This window comes from Procambarus clarkii, chromosome 33 (genome assembly GCF_040958095.1).
Source record: "Procambarus clarkii isolate CNS0578487 chromosome 33, FALCON_Pclarkii_2.0, whole genome shotgun sequence".
In the NCBI taxonomy this organism is placed as follows: Eukaryota; Metazoa; Arthropoda; class Malacostraca; order Decapoda; family Cambaridae; genus Procambarus; species Procambarus clarkii.
Window position 1 is genome coordinate 39032133 of NC_091182.1, and position 22063 is coordinate 39054195.

The 22063-nt window shown below is 44.2% G+C and overlaps 1 protein-coding gene across 1 annotated transcript in view; it reads left to right on the forward strand.

The window, feature by feature from the left end:
- The window catches only part of LOC123765337 (dentin sialophosphoprotein-like), a 26672-nt gene extending 14532 nt beyond the window's left edge, over positions 1-12140 (forward strand). Inside the window, exon 2 of the mRNA XM_045753886.2 lies at positions 11043-12140. Within this exon, the coding sequence (XP_045609842.2) occupies positions 11043-12140 (1098 nt within the window). The remainder of the gene's footprint in view (positions 1-11042) is intronic.
- The last annotated feature ends 9923 nt before the right edge of the window (positions 12141-22063 follow it).

Genomic DNA, 22063 nt, shown 5'->3' on the forward strand with positions numbered 1-22063 from the left:
CCTTCCTCTAAGTTGTCTAGCTGCCTTCCTCTCAGTTGTCTAGCTGCTTTCCTCTCAGTTGTCTAGCTGCCTTCCTCTAAGTTGTCTATCTGCCTTCCTCTCAGTTGTCTAGCTGACTTCCTCTCAGTTGTCTAGCTGACTTCCTCTCAGTTGTCTAGCTGCCTTCCTCTCAGTTGTCTAGCTGCCTTCCTCTCAGTTGTCTAGCTGCTTTCCTCTCAGTTGTCTAGCTGCCTTCCTCTAAGTTGTCTAGCTGCCTTCCTCTCAGTTGTCTAGCTGCCTTCCTCTAAGTTGTCTAGCTGCCTTCCTCTCAGTTGTCAAGCTGCCTTCCTCTCAGTTGTCTAGCTGCCTTCCTCTAAGTTGTCTAGCTGCCTTCCTCTCAGTTGTCTAGCTGCCTTCCTCTCAGTTGTCTAGCTGACTTCCTCTCAGTTGTCTAGCTGCCTTCCTCTCAGTTGTCTAGCTGCCTTCCTCTCAGTTGTCTAGCTGCTTTCCTCTCAGTTGTCTAGCTGCCTTCCTCTAAGTTGTCTAGCTGCCTTCCTCTCAGTTGTCTAGCTGCCTTCCTCTAAGTTGTCTAGCTGCCTTCCTCTCAGTTGTCAAGCTGCCTTCCTCTCAGTTGTCAAGCTGCCTTCCTCTAAGTTGTCTAGCTGCCTTCCTCTCAGTTGTCTAGCTGCCTTCCTCTCAGTTGTCTAGCTGCCTTCCTCTAAGTTGTCTAGCTGCCTTCCTCTAAGTTGTCTAGCTGCCTTCCTCTCAGTTGTCTAGCTGGCTTCCTCTAAGTTGTCTAGCTGCCTTCCTCTCAGTTATCTAGCTGCCTTCCTCTCAGTTGTCTAGCTGCCTTTCTCTCAGTTGTCAAGCTGCCTTCCTCTCAGTTGTCTAGCTGCCTTCCTCTCAGTTGTCTAGCTGCCTTTCTCTCAGTTGTCTAGCTGCCATCCTCTCAGTTGTCTAGCTGCCTTCCTCTCAGTTGTCAAGCTGCCATCCTCTCAGTTGTCTAGCTGCCTTCCTCTCAGTTGTCTAGCTGCCTTTCTCTCAGTTGTCTAGCTGCCTTCCTCTCAGTTGTCTAGCTGCCATCCTCTCAGTTGTCTAGCTGCCTTCCTCTCAGTTGTCAAGCTGCCATCCTCTCAGTTGTCTAGCTGCCTTCCTCTCAGTTGTCTAGCTGCCTTTCTCTCAGTTGTCAAGCTGCCTTCCTCTCAGTTGTCTAGCTGCCTTCCTCTCAGTTGTCTAGCTGCCTTCCTCTCAGTTGTCTAGCTGCCTTCCTCTCAGTTGTCAAGCTGCCTTCCTCTAAGTTGTCTAGCTGCCTTTCTCTCTGTTGTCAAGCTGCCTTTCTCTCAGTTGTCTAGCTGCCTTCCTCTCAGTTGTCTAGCTGCCTTCCTCTCAGTTGTCAAGCTGCCTTCCTCTAAGTTGTCTAGCTGCCTTTCTCTCTGTTGTCAAGCTGCCTTCCTCTCAGTTGTCTAGCTGCCTTCCTCTCAGTTGTCAAGCTGCCTTCCTCTAAGTTGTCTAGGTGCCTTTCTCTCAGTTGTCAAGCTGCCATCCTCTCAGTTGTCAAGCTGCCTTCCTCTCAGTTGTCTAGTTGCCTTCCTCTCAGTTGTCTAGCTGTCTTCCTCTCAGTTGTCTAGCTGCCTTCCTCTCAGTTGTCTAGCTGCCTTCCTCTCAGTTGTCTAGCTGCCTTCCTCTCAGTTGTCTTGCTGCCTTCCTCTCAGTTGTCTTGCTGCCTTCCTCTAAGTTGTCTAGCTGCCTTCCTCTCAGTTGTCTAGTTGCCATCCTCTCAGTTGTCTAGCTGCCTTCCTCTAAGTTGTCTAGCTGCCTTCCTCTCAGTTGTCTAGTTGCCATCCTCTCAGTTGTCTAGCTGCCTTCCTCTCAGTTGTCTTGCTGCCTTCCTCTTTTAAAATGGTTCTCTTGAACTTTTCCATGGTTTCAATTCTCCTAAATTTGCATTTTCTGGAGTTATTCTCAAATGACCATTTATCCGGCGGCGTTAGTTCTTGTACAAGACTTTCTTGTTATTCCGTGTGTGTGTGTGTGTGTGTGTGTGTGTGTGTGTGTGTGTGTGTGTGTGTGTGTGTGTGTGTGTGTGTGTGTGTGTGTGTGTGTGTGTGTTTACTCACCTAGTTGTGCTTGCGGGGGTTGAACTCTGGCTCTTTTTTTTTTTTTTTTTTTTTTTTTTGAGATATATACAAGAGTTGTTACATTCTTGTACAGCCACTAGTACGCGTAGCGTTTCGGGCAGGTCCCTGGAATACGATCCCCTGCCGCGAAGAATCGTTTTTTCATCCAAGTACACATTTTACTGTTGCGTTAAACAGAGGCTACAGTTAAGGAATTGCGCCCAGTAAATCCTCCCCGGCCAGGATACGAACCCATGACATAGCGCTCGCGGAACGCCAGGCGAGTGTCTTACCACTACACCACGGAGACTGTTATCCTTTGGTCCCGCCTCTCAACCGTCAATCAACAGGTGTACAGATTTCTCAGCCTACTGGGCTCTATCATATCTACACTTGAAACTGTGTATGGAGTCAGCCTCCACCACATCACTTCCTAATGCATTCCATTTGTCAACCACTCTGACACTAAAAAAGTTCTTTCTAATATCTCTGTGGCTCATTTGGGCACTCATGTTTCCACCTGTGTCCCCTAGTGCGTGTGCCCCTTGTGTTAAATAGCCTGTTTTTATCTAACCTCTTAATTCCCTTGAGAATCTTGAATGTGGTGATCATGTCCCCCCTAACTTTTTTGTCTTCCAGCGAAGTGAGGTTTAATTCTCGTAGTCTCTCCTCGTAGCTCATACCTCTCAGCTCAGGTACTATTCTGGTGGCAAACCTTTGAATCTTTTCCAGTTTAGTCTTATCCTTGACTAGATATGGACTCCATGCTGGGGCTGCACACTCCAGGATTGGCCTGACATATGTTGTATACAAAGTTCTGAATGAATCCTTACACAAGTTTCTGAATGCCTTTCTTATGTTGGCCAGCCTGGCATATGCTGCTGATGTTATCCTCTTGATATGGGCTGCAGGAGACAGGTCTGGCGTGATATCAACACCCAAGTCTTTTTCTTTCTCTGACTCTTGAAGAATTTCATCTCCCAGATGATACCTCGTATCTGGCCTCCTGCTCCCTACACCTATCTTCATTACATTACATTTGCTTGGGTTAAACTCTAACAACCATTTGTTTGACCATTTCTTCAGCTTGTCCAGGTCATCTTGAAGCCTCAAGCTGTCCTCCTTTGTCTTAATCCTTCTCATAATTTTGGCGTCGTCTGCAAACATTAAGAGGAATGAGTCTATACCATCTGGGAGATCATTTACGTATATCAGAAACTGGATAGGTCCGAGTACAGAGCCCTGTAGGACTCCACTGGTGACTTCACGCAAATCTGAGGTCTCACCCCCTCACTGTATCTCTCTGCTTTCTATTGCTTAGGTACTCCCTTATCTACTTGAACGCCCTACCAGTTACTCCGCCTGTTTCTCCAGCTTATGCAACAGCCTTTTATTGGCTGTTGCATAAGCTGTTGCATAAGCTGTTGCATAAGTTGCATAAGCTGTTGCTAAGCCTTTGACACAGCCTCCTACTGTGTCAAAGGCTTTTCGACAGTCCGAAAAAATGCAGCCCGCCCATCCTTCTCTTTCTTGCTTAATCTTTGTCACCTGATCGTAGAATTTTATTAAGCCAGTCAGGCAAGATTTACCCTCCCTGAACCCATGTTGATGGGTTGTCACGAAGTCCCTTCTCTCCAGATGTGTTATTAGGTTTTTTCTCACGATCTGCTCCATCACCTTGCATGGTATACAAGTTAAGGACACTGGCCTGTAGTTCAGTGCCTCTTGTCTGTCACCCTTTTTGTATATTGGAACTACATTCGCCGTCTTCCATATTTCTGTTATATCTCCCGTTTCCAGTGATCTACTATACACTATGGAGAGTGGCAAGCAAAGTGCTCCTACATACTCTTTCAGTACCCATGGTGAGATTCCGTCCAGCCCAACAGCCTGTTTCACGTCCAGCTCCAATAGGTGCCTCTTGACCTCATCTCTTGTAATTTCGAACCCTTCCAAGGTCGTCTGGTTTGCTGCCACCTCTCCTAGCGCCGTGACCTCTACTTGTTCTATTGTAAAGAGTTCCTGGAACCTCCTGTTGAGTTCTTCACACACCTCTTTGTCATTCTCGGGGTACCTGTCCTCATCCGTTCTAAGTTTCATCACCTGTTCCTTCACTGTTGTTTTCCTCCTGATGTGACTGTGTAATAGCTTTGGTTCTCTCTTGGCTTTATTTGCTATATCATTTTCATACCTTTTCTCAGCTGCTCTTCTCACACTAACATACTCGTTCCTGGTTCTCTGGTATCTCTCTCTACTTTCTGGTGTTCTGTTATTACGGAAGTTCCTTCATGCCCTTTTGTTCAGCTCCTTTGCTTTCATACATGCCCTATTAAACCACAGATCCTTCTTTTGCTTCTCGGTTTTTCCTGTCGGCCGGGATAAACCTGTTTACTGCCTCCTGACACTTTTGGGTGATATAGTCCATCCTGTCTTGTACGGACTTAGTTCTGAGTTCTGTGTCACACGGTATATCCCTTAAGAATTTATTCATCTCCTCATAGTTTTCCTTTCGGTACGCCATCCCTTTGTTTCCCCGTTCTTTTTTGGGGGAGATAATTCCTAGCTCAACCAGGTACTCAAAGCTCAATACACTCATTCCCAAGGGGGCTTCCAACTTAACTTCTCTTATATCCGACTCATTTAGGGTAAATATTAGATCAAGCAAAGCTGGTTCATCCTCTCCTCTCATTCATGTCGGTCCCTTGACGTGTTTAGAAAGTTTCTTGTTGTCACGTCCAGCAGCTTAGCTCTCCATGTGCCTGGTCCTCCATGTGGGTCTCTGTTCTCCCAATCTATCTTCCCGTGGTTGAAGTCTCCCATGATTAGTAGTCTGGATCCGTTCCTGCTAGCTACAGAAGCTGCTCTCTCTATTGTATTGATGGTGGCCATGTTGTTTCTATCATATTCCAGTCTGGCTCTTCTGTCGTTTGGTGGGGGGTTATATATGACTACTACTATAATTTTCTGTCCTCCAGTTGCTATGGTGCCTGATATGTAGTCACTGAAACCTTCACAGCCCTGATTATCCATCTCTTCAAAATTTAGCCTTTTCTTATCAGCAAAGCTACACCACCTCCTCCTCTACCTTCTCTCTCTTTCCTCACTACATAGTAGTCCTGTGAGAACACTTCATTTCTTATGGATTTCGTTAGCTTTGTTTCTGTGAGTGCTATTATGTCTGGGTTTTCTTCTATTGCCCATTCTCTGAGTTCACTTGTTTTATTTGTAATCCCATTTATGTTAGTGTACATTGCCTTGAAGCTCACTTTCTTCTGTTTATTTTCTTGTCCCTTTCTTGGTGAGCGTTCTGCTGGTGTGGGAAGCTGTTCCCTGGGTGTGAAGATCTGTGGGGTGGTTTGCAGGGTTTCAGAGGATTTTGGGGTGGGGGGTGGGGGTTTAAGGGAAAGGGGGGGAGACAGGTAGGGTATGGGGTAAGGAGATTGGGGGGACATGGAGGATACGGGGTGCGGAGGGAGGAGGGATAGGGAGGGTATGGGATTAAGGGGGAGGGGGGGGGAAGGTAGGAAAGGGGATATGGTGGGAATGGGGGAGGGGGTGAAAGGGTCGGAATGGGGTGGGAAGGTGGAGGGAGGGTTGGGTGAGCAATTGAGTGGGGGTAGATAGGGTGAAGGGAAGGGAGGGTTTCCATGCAGAGGAGGGTGGTGGTGTTGCCCTCCCCTCTGGTGTTGCTGGGATGCTGGTTGTGGGTTCCCCTCTTGTCTCTTGGAATGTTGTGTTGGGGGCTGTGATTTGCTGGTTTACTCCTCTCTCCCTGCATTTCTTCCTTGCCTCTGCTGCCCTGGCTCTCTCCTCCTTCGTCCTGTCCCTCTGGACGAATACTTTTTTGTATTCCTCAACATACTGCAGATGACTCTTCCTTTCTAAAATAACCTCCTTCGTGGTCTTGTTTGCAAACACCACCTTTACCAGTCGGTTTCTGTCCTTGTTGTACCAGCCCAACCTGAAAACCTTCTCTATTTTTTGTTCAGCCCCTTCCGTCTGTAATCCCTTCAGTATGCTATGTATTGCCTCTCTGTCCTTGGTAGTCATTCCTGCCTATTGGATCCTTCCTGTTCGTTGTGTGTGTGCGTGTACTATCTAATTGCCTAATTGTGTGTGTGTGTGTGTGTGTGTGTGTGTGTGTGTGTGTGTGTGTGTGTGTGTGTGTGTGTGTGTGTGTGTGTGTGTGTGTGTGTGTGTGTGTGTTCTATTCACACACATGTGCACCGCATGCACAACTATTCACCTAGTTGTGCTTGCAGGGGTTGATCTCTGCTCTTTCGGCCCGCCTCTCAACTGTCAATCAACTGTTACTAACTACTAACTATTTCCACCCGACACACACATAACGACAGCAGCGTACTCTACACTGGTAAAAGTTAGAACATCATTCAGAAACCTAAATATGGAGGCATTTAGGGCGATGTACACTGCTTACGTGAGGCCTGTCTTAGAGTATGGCGCCTCATCGTGGAGTCCCCACTTGAAGAAACACATAAGGAAACTGGAAAAGGTTTAGACGTTTGCAACGAGACTCGTCCCAGAGTTACGAGGGATAGGGTATGAAGAGCACCTGAAGGAACTGTGCCTTATGACACTAGAAAGAAGAAGGGAGAGAGGGGGATATAATAGGAACGTATAAAATACTCAGGGGGATTGACAGAGTGGACATATACGCAATGTTCACACGGAACGAGGGGACATGGGTGGAAACTGGAAACTCAGATGAGTCACAGAGATGTTAGGAAGTTTTCTTTTAGCGTGAGAGTATTGGAAAAATGGAATGCACTTCAGGAACAGGTTGTGGAAGCAAATTCTATTCATGATTTTAAAACTAGATATGGTAGGGAAATAGGACCGGAGTCATTGATGTAAACAACCGATGCTCGAAATGCGGGATCCAAGAGTCAATGCTCGATCCTGCAGACACAAATAGGTAAGTACAAATAGGTGAGTATACACACACAAACACACACATAGGAAGCAGCCCGTAACAGCTGTCTAACTCCCAGATACCTATTTACTGCTACGTAACATGGGCAACAGGGCGAAAGAAACTCTGCTAATTTTGTTTCTGTCATCACCAGGGATCGAACCCGGACCCTAGGATTACGAATCCAGAGCGCTGTCCTCTCAGCTATCAGGCCCCTTGTTTGTGTGTGTGTGTGTGTGTGTGTGTGTGTGTGTGTGTGTGTGTGTGTGTGTGTGTGTGTGTGTGTGTGTGTGTGTGTGTGTGTGTGTATGTGTGTGTGTGTGTGTGTGTGTGTGTGTGTGTGTGTGTGTGTGTGTGTGTGTGTGTGTGTGTGTGTGTGTGTGTGTGTGTGTGTGTGTGTGTGTGTGCGTGTGTGTGTGTGTGTGTGTGTGTGTGTGTGTGTGTGTGTGTACTCACCTATATGTGCTTGCAGGATCGAGCATTGACTCTTGGATCCCGCCTTTCTAGCTATCGGTTGTTTACAGCAATGACTCCTGTCCCATTTCCCTATCATACCTAGTTTTAAAAGTATGAATAGTATTTGCTTCCACAACCTGTTCCCCAAGTGCATTCCATTTTTCTACTACTCTCACGATAAAAGAAAACTTCCTAACATCTCTGTGACTCATCTGAGTTTCCAGTTTCCACCCATGTCCCCTCGTTCTGTTATTATTACGTGTGAACATTTCATCTATTTCCACTTTATCAATTCCCCTGAGTATTTCATATGTCCCTATCATATCTCCTCTCTCCCTTCTTTTCTCTAGTGTCGTTAGGTTCAGTTGTGTGAGTGCGTGTGTGTGTGTGTGTGTGTGTGTGTGTGTGTGTGTGTGTGTGTGTGTGTGTGTGTGTGTGTGTGTGTGTGTGTGTGTGTGTGTGTGTGTGTGTGTGCGTGTGTGTGTGTGTGTGTGTGTGTGTGTGTGTGTGTGTGTGTGTGTGTGTGTGTGTGTGTGTGTGTGTGTGTGCGTGTGTGTGTATGTGTGTGTGTGTGTGTGTGTGTGTGTGTGTGTGTGTGTGTGTGTGTGTGCGTGCGTGTGTGTGTGTGTGTGTGTGTGTGTGTGTGTGTGTGTGTGTGTGTGTGTGTGTGTGTGTGTGTGTGTGTGTGTGTGTGTGTGTGTGTGTGTGTGTGTGTGTGTGTGTGTGTGTGTGTGTGTGTGTGTGTGTGTGCGTGCGTGTGTGTGTGTGTGTGTGTGTGTGTGTGTGTGTGTGTGTGTGTGTGTGTGTGTGTGCGTGTGTGTGTATGTGTGTGTGTGTGTGTGTGTGTGTGTGTGTGTGTGCGTGCGTGTGTGTGTGTGTGTGTGTGTGTGTGTGTGTGTGTGTGTGTGTGTGTGTGTGTGTGTGTGTGTGTGTGTGTGTGTGTGTGTGTGTGTGTGTGTGTGTGTGTGTGTGTGTGTGTGTGTGTGTGTGTGTGTGTGTGTGTGTGTGTGTGTGTGTGTGTGTGTGTGTGTGTGTGTGTGTGTTTACTATTTTACTATTGTTCCTGTCTTGTCGAGGTATTAGCTGCAGACCCCGCCTTCTAACTGATCAATTTTTCCTCTATTATGTCTATTACATATATTTCTCTCTAAGACACACACACACACACACACACACACACACACACACACACACACACACTCAGGAAGCAGCCCGTAGCAGCTGTCTAACTCCCAGATACCTATTAACTGTTAGGTGAACAAATACATCAGGGTAAAATAAACCTCTGAATATTTATTACTGCATCTGCCGGGGATCGAGCTTGGACCCATTAAAATTCGATGTTCTCGCACGGATCTAGACGACTTTCATGTTCTACAGCGAACACAAATACCGGTTAATGACAGATCATTTCCGGGCAACCTGAGGCCAAAGTCCAGAGACACTTGACAGCTTCTCACTCAGGACTAGTTTGCGGTCAAAAGGATATCCGGTCCGAAGGCGGGTGTTAACAGATGAGGGAAGTAAACGAGGGGTAGCGGGCTGGTCTCCCAGGGATCGTAAACTCGGGTAAATTCATGGTGACTGACAGTGACCCTCTGAGGCCGTGGCAATGTGCAGTAAATTGAAACTTTAGGAGCGCGTCGTGATGGGCCTTCGTACCCGCGTCTGGACTGGTGGTGGAGTGTTGCGGCGGGTGTGTGTCAGGACCTGAAGGTCTACTGACCCGCGTCTAGACTGGTGGTGGAGTGTTGTGGCGGGTGTGTCAGGACCTGGAGGTCTACTGACCCGCGTCTGGACTGGTGGTGGAGTGTTGCGGCGGGTGTGTGTCAGGACCTGGAGGTCTACTGACCCGCCTCTAGACTGGTGGTGGAATGTTGCGGCGGGTGTGTGTCAGGACCTGAAGGTCTACTGACCCGCGTCTGGACTGGTGGTGGAGTGTTGCGGCGGGTGTGTGTCAGGACCTGGAGGTCTACTGACCCGCCTCTAGACTGGTGGTGGAATGTTGCGGCGGGTGTGTGTCAGGACCTGAAGGTCTACTGACCCGCGTCTGGACTGGTGGTGGAGTGTTGCGGCGGGTGTGTGTCAGGACCTGGAGGTCTACTGACCCGCGTCTGGACTGGTGGTGGAGTGTTGCGGCGGGTGTGTGTCAGGACCTGGAGGTCTACTGACCCGCGTCTGGACTGGTGGTGGAGTGTTGCGGCGGGTGTGTGTCAGGACCTGGAGGTCTACTGACCCGCGTCTAGACTGGTGGTGGAGTGTTGTGGCGGGTGTGTCAGGACCTGGAGGTCTACTGACCCGCGTCTAGACTGGTGGTGGAGTGTTGCGGCGGGTGTGTGTCAGGACCTGGAGGTCTACTGACCCGCCTTTGTTTCCTACTCACCCGCCTCTGTAAAGCAGCTTTCTAAAGCTGCTTTACAGTCACATCAGGAGAAAACAACAGTGAAGGGACTGGTAATGAAACTAAGAAAATGAGAGGACAGTTTCACCAGGAATGACAAAGGAAGTATGAGGAACTCAACAACATATTGTATGAGGTCATCACAATAGAGCAAGGGAAAGTGACTCGAGTGAAAAACGAGGCGTTAAACCAAGCATCACTGGAGGAATATGAGATAACCAGCAGTGAGGTAAAGAAGTACCTGCTGGAACTGAACTTGTCAAAGGACCTTTGTCAAGACAGAATCTCAACGTGGATACTAATATAGGGAAGCCGAAGCATCATGTTTGCCACTCTATGCTGTATAATAGATTACTTTAAATAGGAAAATTGCCAGAAAGTTGGAAGACAACTAATGTAACTCCAATATAACAGAAGGGATCCTATAGTTCAGTCATGAAGTAATAAAGTACAGCCCAGTATTCCTAACTAGGATACCGTGCTTGGTGATGGAGAAGATTGCAGTTAAGACCAATACATCATCTGAAGAGAATAGACTGTATAACACACTCTCATCATAGGTTGTGAGATGGTAAATTTTGACTCACAGGTTTAATAAAAAGTTGTAACCAAGCGATGAATATTTGACAAGAAATATGGTTGGGCAGAGTGTATGCCTAGTGCACAAGAGTGAGAAACAGACAGCAGTAACAAGGAAGGAAATCCAGCTGATAAGGGAGTACCTAAGCAACAGAAGACAGAGAGTCATTGTGAAGGGTGAGGTCTGGGAGTGGAGAGACGTCACCAGAGGAGTGACACAGGGTTCAGTTCTCAGCTCTATCATGTTTATCATATACGTAAATTGATCTTCCAGAGAGAATTGACTCGTGCAGACAGCATGGTGCAGTTCCTTCGTGCAGGCAGCCTCGTGAAGACAACATGGTGCAGTTCCTTCGTGCAGGCAGCCTCGTGCAGACAACATGGTGCAGTTCCTTCGTGCAGGCAGCCTCGTGCAGACAGCATGGTGCAGTTCCTTCGTGCAGGCAGCCTCGTGCAGACAGCATGGAGCAGTTTCTTCGTGCAGGCAGCCTCGTGCAGACAGCATGGAGCAGTTTCTTCGTGCAGGCAGCCTCGTGAAGACAACACACTGCCCACCTGGTAATCTACCCTTCACCAGTGGGTACACAATGGGGGCCGAGTGTGTGTAATAATAGTGGAGTGTGGTAGTCTGGGTGCTGGTGTGGAGCATGCGCAGGACAGCAGTGCCCTGGACAGCAGTGCCCAGGACAGCAGTGCCCAGGACAGTAGTGCCCATGACAGTAGTGCCCAGGACAGCAGTGACCAGGACAGCAGTGACCAGGACAGTAGTGCCCAGGACAGCAGTGACCAGGACAGCAGTGCCCAGGACAGCAGTGCCCAGGACAGCAGTGCCCTGGACAGTAGTGCCCAGGACAGTAGTGCCCAGGACAGCAGTGCCCAGGACAGTAGTGCCCAGGACAGTAGTGCCCAGGACAGTAGTGCCCTGGACAGTAGTGCCCAGGACAGCAGTGACCAGGACAGTAGTGCCCATGACAGTAGTGCCCAGGACAGCAGTGCCCAGGACAGCAGTGCCCAGGACAGCAGTGCCCTGGACAGTAGTGCCCTGGACAGCAGTGGCCAGGACAGCAGTGCCCAGGACAGCAGTGGCCAGGACAGCAGTGGCCAGGACAGCAGTGCTCAGGACAGCAGTGCCCAGGACAGCAGTGCCCAGGACAGCAGTGCCCAGGACAGCAGTGGCCAGGACAGCAGTGGCCAGGACAGTAGTGCCCAGGACAGCAGTTCCCAGGACAGCAGTGCCCAGGACAGCAGTGCCCAGGACAGCAGTGCCCAGGACAGCAGTGGCCAGGACAGCAGTGCCCAGGACAGCAGTGACCAGGGCAGCAGTGCCCAGGACAGCAGTGCTCAGGACAGCAGTGCCCAGGACAGCAGTGCCCAGGACAGCAGTGCCCAGGACAGCAGTGCCCAGGACAGCAGTGCTCAGGACAGCAGTGCCCATGACAGCAGTGCCGAGGACAGCAGTACCCAGGACAGCAGTGCTGAGGACAGCACTGCCCAGGACCGCAGTGCCCAGGACAGCAGTGCCGAGGACAGTAGTGCCCAGGACAGCAGTGCCCAGGACAGTAGTGCCCAGGACAGCAGTGCCCAGAACAGCAGTGACCAGGGCAGCAGTGGCCAGGACAGCAGTGCCCAGGACAGCAGTGCCCAAGACAGCAGTGCCCAGGACAGCAGTGCCTAGCTCAGCAGTGCCCATGACAGCAGTGCCGAGGACAGCAGTGCCTAGAACAGCAGTGCCGAGGACAGCAGTGCCCAGGACAGCAGTGCCGAGGACAGCAGTGTCGGGGACAGCAGTGCCCAGGACAGCAGTGTCGGGGACAGCAGTGCCCAGGACAGCAGTGCCGAGGACAGCAGTGCCCAGGACAGCGGACGCTTTCACTGTAAACTCCGCAGTACACCACAAAACGTATGATATAAAGTCATCCGTGAAATTATGTAAATCAGTAAATGAGATCAAAAGTTCTACTATTAATGTATTTTATGTAAATGACCACAACACACGCAACGTGACGTCCAAACCACACTTGGGAGCCGGTGGCCGAGCGGACAGCACGCTGGGCACGTGATCCTGTGGTCCCGGGTTCGATCCTGGGCGCCGGGGAGAAGCGATGGGCAGAGTTTCTTTCACCCTATGCCCCTGTTACCTAGCAGTAAATAGGTGCCTGGGAGTTAGTCAGCTGTCACGGGCTGCTTCTTGGTGTGTGTGTGTGTGTGTGTGGGGGGGGGGGGGGGGGGAAATAGTAGTGGTAGTGGTAGAAACAGTTGATTGACAGTTGAGAGGCGGGCCGAAAGAGCAGAGCTCAACCCCCGCAAGCACTACTAGGTGAATACACGTCTGAAAAAACAGAGTAAGCAACAACGTTTCGGTCCAGGAAGAACCGAAACGTTGTTGCATCCTATTTATTTTCTGACTGTGGGGTTTGGTTGTCCACTTCTCAGTCACGTTTTTTAAGCCTTGCTGTCTGGATAAGAAACATGTTTCACGAACCCGAAGACCTGGTTCGAGGGAAAAATAATGATGTTAAAGGCATGTATATATATATATATATATATATATATATATATATATATATATATATATATATATATATATATATATATATATATATATATATATATATATATATATATATATATAACTGAAAACTCACAAACCAGAAGTGACTTGAACCCATACTGCCAGGAGCAATCTGCTGGTGTACAGGATCCCTTAACCGCTCGACCAACACGACTGGACAAAAGAGGATGGTAGCCAAGGCTATTTCCATCCCCCCGCCGGCACTCTGTTGGTAATCTTGGGCATGATATTTTGTCAAATCACCTCATTCTTTGGGGCACATGTGAGGAACACAAATGCGAACAAGCCTGAATGGTCCCCAGGACTATATGCAACTGAAAACTCACTCCCCAGAAGTGACTCGAACCCATACTGTCAGGAGCACTCTGCTGGCGTACAGGATCCCTTAACCGCTCGACCAACCGAGTGCCGGCGGGGGGGATGGAAATAGCCTCGGCTACCATCCTCATTTGTCCGGTCGTGTTGGTCGAGCGGTTAAGGGATCCTGTACACCAGCAGAGTGCTCCTGGCAGTATGGGTTCGAGTCACCTCTGGTGTGTGAGTTTTCAGTTGCATATAGTCATGGGGACCATTCTGGCTAGTTCGCATTTGTGTTCCTCACGTGTGCCCCAAAGAATGAGGTGATTTGATAAAATATTATGTCCAAGATTACCATCAGAGTACCAGCGGACTGATTTGCAAATAGCCTCGGCTACCATCAGCTTTTCTCCGGTCGTGATGGTCGAGTGCATAAGATGTTCTGTACACACCAGTTGCATTGTGCTCCTGGTAGTATGGGTTCGAGTCACTTCTGGGAAGTGAGTTTTCCGTTTTATATATATACATATATTATATATATATATACATATATTATATATATATATACATATATTATATATATATATATATATATATATATATATATATATATATATATATATATATATATATATATATAGATATATATATATATATATATATATATATATATATATATATATATATATATTGTGACGATAATCTCTTTCAAGAGAGATTGAGCCTGCTCTTCCCTATATCAGTCACGTCATTCTACAAGTACAAGATGCTACATTCAAGATACGTCCACCAGTAGCACAAAACGTTTTGACCAGGAAGCAAAGCGTACCCTGCACCACCCGTCACGCCGGCTCACCGCCCGTCGTCAACGAGCTGACTACCCATTCTCCGCCTGCCTGCTCCTGATTGGCTGGTGTATCGCCGACAGCACACCTGCACCTGCACTCATGCCCTCTACCTGAGTCGACGTCTGGGCCAGCTCAAGCCGTCCTCCTCAGAATATTCCTGTGCTCTTAGAAGTTGACATCTCTCTCTGGTATACTAAGCCCTGGCTGTCGTATACTAAGGGAGGTAGCAGCTATAGCCAATATTCTCAGCACCTGATTATTATTGCATTGCACATTATTTTATTGTAGAGTAAATTTTCATATCTAGTAATTATTCATGTTGTTTTGTTTGTTGACTTGTTTTGAATTGTACGTAAGCCAAGGGATTGACTTTGTTCATATTTTGTTTTCTAAAGTAACTAAAATTTCATTGTTTATATTTTGTGTTTTGCGTGTCTTCCCATTACCTTACCACAGACAAACAGGCAAGCAGTCTCTTTAATTTATGTAAGTGTGACCAGGCATTGACACCTGCCATTGGAGGACTGCCGAACATCAACACTCCAACACTTTACCGTCACAATATATATATATATATATATATATATATATATATATATATATATATATATATATATATATATATATATATATATATATATATATATATATATATATATATATATATATATATGACAATGTCAGACCACGGAGGAAAAATGAAACAGGAATTTCCTTAAGTTTACCATTTTATGCTATAATTATCTATGTATTGTGCCTGTGTATGTTTGCTGTATCAGATGGGCCATTGTGCTACATCAGATGGGCCAATTGGCTGCATCTGATGGGCCAATGGGCCGTCTGCGCTGTCCACGTAGTGTACCTCACCTCACTTCACCATTCTCTCCTGCCTATTTATACCCATCACTCGATCTGTAAAATCACTCCTTCTGAAGATGTATTAATATACGAAAGTCCTTAAGGAAATTCCTGTTTCATTTTTCCTCCGTGGTCTGACATTGTCACATTTTTAATCACGTGTTTATTTTCGTGATATACACACACACACATATATATATATATATATATATATATATATATATATATATATATATATATATATATATATGTCGTACCTAGTAGCCAGAACTCACTTCTCACCTTACTATTCAAGGCCCGATTTGCCTAATAAGCCAAGTTTTCCTGAATTAATATATTTACTAAAATTTTTTTCTTATGAAATGATAAAGCAACCCTTTTCTCTATGTATGAGGTCAAATTTTTTTTATTGGATTTAAAATTAACGTAGATATATGACCGATCCTAACCAACCCTACCTAACCTAACCTATATTTATAGGTAAGGTTAGGTTAGGTAGCCAAAAAAAGCTAGGTTAGGTTAGGTTAGGTAGACGAAAAAACATTAATTCATGAAAACTTGGCTTATTAGGCAAATCGGGCCTTGAATAGTAGGCTGAGAAGTGCGTTCTGGCTATTAGGTACGACATATATATATATATATATATATATATATATATATATATATATATATATATATATATATATATATATATATATATATATATATATATATATATATATATATATATATATATATATATATATATATATATATATATATATATATATATATATATATATATTAGTATATTTTGGTAGCAGTCTTTCCTGTAGACATATATTATTAAATATGACCGAAAAAGTAAGATTAATAATTCTAACACGAATTTTCTCAATCTTTCGTACATTTCTTTTCACTGTTGGAGGTAAATCAAAAATCAATTCTCCAAAATTCATTTTTATTTCTAGTCTGACGCGACACTTGAGCGCGTTTCGTAAAACTTATTACATTTTCAAAGACTTTAGTTTACAAATACACAACTGAATAGAACTTACGCATCTCCGATTTTATATCTACATTTGAGTGAGGTGGATGGGGTGAGGTGGCATTAATAGGGTATTAATTTCATCAACACAAGACAGAACAAGAGGTGGCATTAATAGGGTATTAATTTCATCAACACAAGACAGAACACGAAACAATGGGTATTGAATAGAAGTGTTTGTAGAAAGCCTATTGGTCCATATTTCTTGATGCTTCTATATTGGAGCGGAGTCTTGAAGTGGGTAGAATATAGTTGTGCATTAATTGGCTGTTGATTTCTTGATGTGTAGTGCCTCGCAAACGTCAAGCCGCCTGCTATCGCTGTATCTATCGATGATTTCTGTGTTGTTTACTAGGATTTCTCTGGCGATGGTTTGGTTGTGGGAAGAGATTATATGTTCCTTAATGGAGCCCTGTTGCTTATGCATCGTTAAACGCCTAGAAAGAGATGTTGTTGTCTTGCCTATATACTGGGTTTTTTGGAGCTTACAGTCCCCAAGAGGGCATTTGAAGGCATAGACGACGTTAGTCTCTTTTAAAGCGTTCTGTTTTGTGTCTGGAGAGTTTCTCATGAGTAGGCTGGCAGTTTTTCTGGTTTTATAGTAAATCGTCAGTTGTATCCTCTGATTTTTGTCTGTAGGGATAACGTTTCTATTAACAATATCTTTCAGGACCCTTTCCTCCGTTTTATGAGCTGTGGAAAAGAAGTTCCTGTAAAATAGTCTAATAGGGGGTATAGGTGTTGTGTTAGTTGTCTCTTCAGAGGTTGCATGGCGTTTCACTTTCCTTCTTATGATGTCTTCGACGAAACGATTGGAGAAGCCGTTGTTGACTAGGACCTGCCTTACCCTACAGAGTTCTTCGTCGACTTGCTTCCATTCTGAGCTGTGGCTGAGAGCACGGTCGACATATGCGTTAACAACACTCCTCTTGTACCTGTCTGGGCAGTCGCTGTTGGCATTTAGGCACATTCCTATGTTCGTTTCCTTAGTGTAGACTGCAGTGTGGAAACCTCCGCTCTTTTCCATGACTGTTACATCTAGAAAGGGCAGCTTCCCATCCTTTTCCATCTCGTAAGTGAAACGCAGCACGGAACTCTGCTCAAATGCCTCCTTCAGCTCCTGCAGATGTCTGACATCAGGTACCTGTGTAAAAATGTCGTCAACATACCTGCAGTATATGGCCGGTTTCAAGTTCATGTCGACTAAGACTTTTTGCTCGATGGTACCCATGTAGAAGTTTGCAAACAGGACACCTAGGGGAGAACCCATGGCGACCCCATCTACTTGCTTATACATGTGCCCATCCGGGCTCAAGAAGGGTGCCTCTTTAGTACAAGCTTGGAGTAGTTTCCTCAGAATATTTTCTGGTATGTCAAGAGGAGTACAGGCTGGATCACGATACACTCTGTCGGCTATCATCCCGATTGTCTCGTCCACAGGTACATTGGTAAACAGCGATTCTACGTCCAACGAGGCTCTTATCCCTGTGGCCCGTGTGCCCCGCAGTAAGTCAACAAATTCCTTTGGAGACTTCAGGCTGAAGGCGCAGGGAACATAAGGAGTCAGCAGGCCGTTGAGTCGCTTCGCCAGTCTGTACGTGGGTGTGGGTATCTGGCTAATGATTGGCCGAAGTGGGTTTCCAGGCTTGTGTGTCTTGACATTTCCATACGCATATCCAGGTTTATATTCCCCAATGATCTTTGGCAGGTGGAGTCCGGATTTCTTGGCGTTCACAGTTTCGATCAGTTTGTTGACCTTTGCTTTTAATTCGGTTGTAGTGTCCTTCGTTACCCTTTGGAACTTAGTTTGGTCAGAGAGTATGATGTTCATTTTCGCCAGAATTTAAAAAATTCTAACACTAAATTCGTGTTAGAATTATTAATCTTACTTTTTCGGTCATATTTAATAATATATATATATATATATATATATATATATATATATATATATATATATATATATATATATATATATATATATGTATATGTATATATATATATATATATATATATATATATATATATATATATATATATATATATATATATATATATATATATTGTTATGATAATCTCCTTCAAGAGAGATTTGGCCTGCTCTTTCCTATCGTCATGTTACTTCAGTGCATCTACAACATCTAAACACTACTAGCAAGTGTAGTACATATTTGGTCAATACGTTTTGCCAGGCGCAAACGTATACCACTCGCTCTCCACCTCCCTCCTCCCTCATCGCCGATCACCAAACTAGCATTTCCAACCTGCCTGCTTCTGGTTGGTGAATCGACGTCTGCACCACTGCCCTTCTGCACCTCAGCGCCATCTACCTAGCCGATGTCTGGGTTTGCACCAGCCATTGGAGTTAGAATATTCTGTGCGCTCAAGCTGAAACAACCATCTAATATACGCTCTGTCTATTAGTGGATGTTCTCAGCCAGCACTTTATTCTCAGCACCTGTTAATTTCATTTTGTCTTTATCAATTTTAGAGTAACGTCACCATTATATTGTTTTATGTCATTTTTTGAATCTTGTGAGTTTTCACTGTACATAGCTAAGGAATTGTCTTATTCTTAATTTGTTTTCAATCAAATTAAAGTTTCATTGTTCATACTATTTGTTTTGCTTGTTTTGCCTTACTTTGCCACAGGACACAACAGCTATGCAGTCATCTTTTTTTTCTTAATTGTGATAGGCATTGACACCAGCCATTGGGAGGACTGCCGAACACCTACACTTCTTTTTTCCATCACAATATATATATATATATATATATATATATATATATATATATATATATATATATATATATATATATATATATATATATATATATATATATATATGTTGGAAACCCCGACACCATTTAATAATATTACATACAATAGGCAGATAATATTGCTGCTGTATTGTATACACAAGTTAACTCATAGAAAATGTAGCTTATAGTGGAATTTTCCGTCAATAGAAAACGGGATATCATTGCCACGTAGTACTATAAATTCACCAGCTATTCTGTTGGGAATTATTCTTAAATACAGTAGTCTTTGGACTTATTACATCATAAAAACATCTCATTTGAAATAACTTAATTATTAGTATCACAATAGAGTAAATGTGACTCTTCTACCACATATTGACATCTGTACAAGGAGAGCCAAGGCATCAGTGGTGGAGGGAATTCAGCTATTGTTAAGACCAGAGGCGCTGAGGAGCAAATTCAGCTCCTATAATTCTCTTCGACGAAGTGTTATGGACATCAAATTAGTGATCTATCATCATCAACACGCTGTCAACATAAACAAGAGAAGTGTCTTACCGAAACCCGTTTATCTAATCATTTCTGGCATATTAATGTTAGGTAGATGGCAAATGTTAGCTAGGGGCAAACCGGTTAGCACGAGAAAGAGCCTCTAAATACAGGTAATTAAGCCTTGGTCCTTATATTATATAATGTACAATATTTTCTCTGATATAGATGTCATATATTAGGGTTCCGGCTTTATAGCTAGTGCCTTTGTCAGGAACAAGAAGAGGAAGCAAGAATTAATCTTGGTACACCAGTTACTTGGGTGATGGAAGCTAGCCTCTAACGAGGATAATTTGGTGTCTACATCCTAGTTATATCTGGTGGACTAAGCCTACCATACAATACGATAAGGCACCTCCTGAATGTATTTACTAATATATGTAGTTTAATACTATAGTTTGATTGGCTGCATATATATAAATTTAATATAAACTCCCCCCTAAGGTTTAAGGATCGATTTGTGAGAATTTGCAGAAATACAGTCCACTTAACATCATACCAATTGCTATCGAAATACATAAATTAACGTAATATAGATTCTAAAGAAATTCATATAAATTAAATATATATAAATCTCACAGGTCGGTTCCCACATATATATATATATATATATATATATATATATATATATATATATATATATATATATATATATATATATATATATATATAAAACAATCTTTGGACAACACCCACCAGTGGGCCTCGAACTCAGAAAGCACAACTACCTTCCAGTAGCTGCCATAACTATTACGCCTTAACCCACTACACCATCAGACCCTTAAAAGAAGTAGAGACTTCGAGATATATATACACCTCAAATATCTCCACTTCCCAAAGGCACTAGACTGGGTTCGAGGCCCACTGGTGAGTGTTGTCCAAAGATTGTTAATCTTCACTTGTGGTTTAAGCAAATGTAGGCTTATAGCATGGACACGAGTTCTCCCACATTAACATTGGCTTGATGAAAAACGCATAGTAACCTCTCACTTGTCTAGTGCCCTTGGGAAGTGGAGATATTTGAGGTGTATATATATCTCGAAGTCTCTACTTCTTTTAAGGGTCTGATGGTGTAGTGGGTTAAGGCGTACTAGTTATGGCAGCTACTGGAAGGTAGTTGTGCTTTCTGGGTTCGAGGCCCACTGGTGGGTGTTGTCCAAAGATTGTTATATATATATATATATATATATATATATATATATATATATATATATATATATATATATATATATATATATGTATATATATATATATATATATATATATATATATATATATATATATATATATATATGTAATCAATATTGTAACTTTTTTTGTGTAATGACATTTTCAAATAAAGTTAGATAAATATACACACTTAACAAAAGAATAGGGGTGGTAGGAGAAGAAAATATCAAAGTGTTCAGTGAGGATCCAAAAGGTCTTCTCTGAGTACTCTTTATTTTCTTCTCTGAGGCTATGGGTCCCTACATTTGCACCAGAGGTGGTACCCCTTCTAGGTTTAAAAAAAAAAAAAAAAAAAAAAAAAAAAAAAAAAAAAAAAAAAAATATATATATATATATATATATATATATATATATATATATATATATATATATATATATATATATATATATATATATATATTTATATATATATATATTTATATATATATATAAAACCTAGGTCTCTTCCTAAACCTTTCCAAGTGTGAAGTAGTCTCCTTCAACCCAGACATCATAGCTAGCATAAGATCCATCCTGCCCGCAGCTCATGTCATTAGGGCTGAAAACAGCACTCTCCTTGGAGCCCCCTCGGGTCTAACGCCATTGAGTAGATCCTTGATAAGAAAATAACAGACCTCAGGAGGATGGAAAACAGGATAGGTGACATCGATGCCCACGACGCTTCTTATCTCCTCACTAAATGCCTATTCCTTCCGAGGCTAACCTACTTTCTGAGGTGCGCCTCATCCTACAACAGCTCAAAGTTTGAATAGCATTACCTATTACTGAAGAGTATGGTAAAAAAAAGTTGTTAAACTTTTCTTCAATGACTGTCAGTGGAAAGAAGTCACTCTTCCTGTCAGGCTCGGTGGCTTGGGATTCCGCACTGCTACTCAAATTGCTGTCCCAGCCTTCCTGTCTTCCTCCTCAGCATCAGATGACTTGTTTAAGGAAATTCTACCGGACAACCTGTGTGACTTAGCAGAGATACAGGACTCTTACTACACAGAATGGGACACGAAATGGGGTGCCATGGCAGACCCATGGCAGAGCCTTGCCTCTGCCCAGTGTCCAGTAGAGAGAGAGAGAGAGAGAGAGCCTCACAATCTACTGAACCGTAACTCTGTTAGCTTTTACTGGTTGACCAGATGGAATCACACTGTGCACTTGGTAAAATAGCAGACAATAAGCGTGGGACTATACTTGCATATCCACCCTGGCAACCACATACATCAACCTCTCTGCCGGCCAAGCAGGAGTCGCTGCGACACACAGAGAAAGAGAAAAGTCAACCAAGAACAGGGAAATAGATCATCGGTACAATTTCTTTCCAATAGGATGTGAGACCTTAGGCCCATGGGGAGACAGTGCAAAGAGGTTTCATACGGATATTGGTTAAAGGCTCAGTGAAGCTAGAAGTAACCCTAGAGCGGCAGATTTTCTCTTCCAGCGCCTGTGTGTGGTAGTCCAGAGAGGGA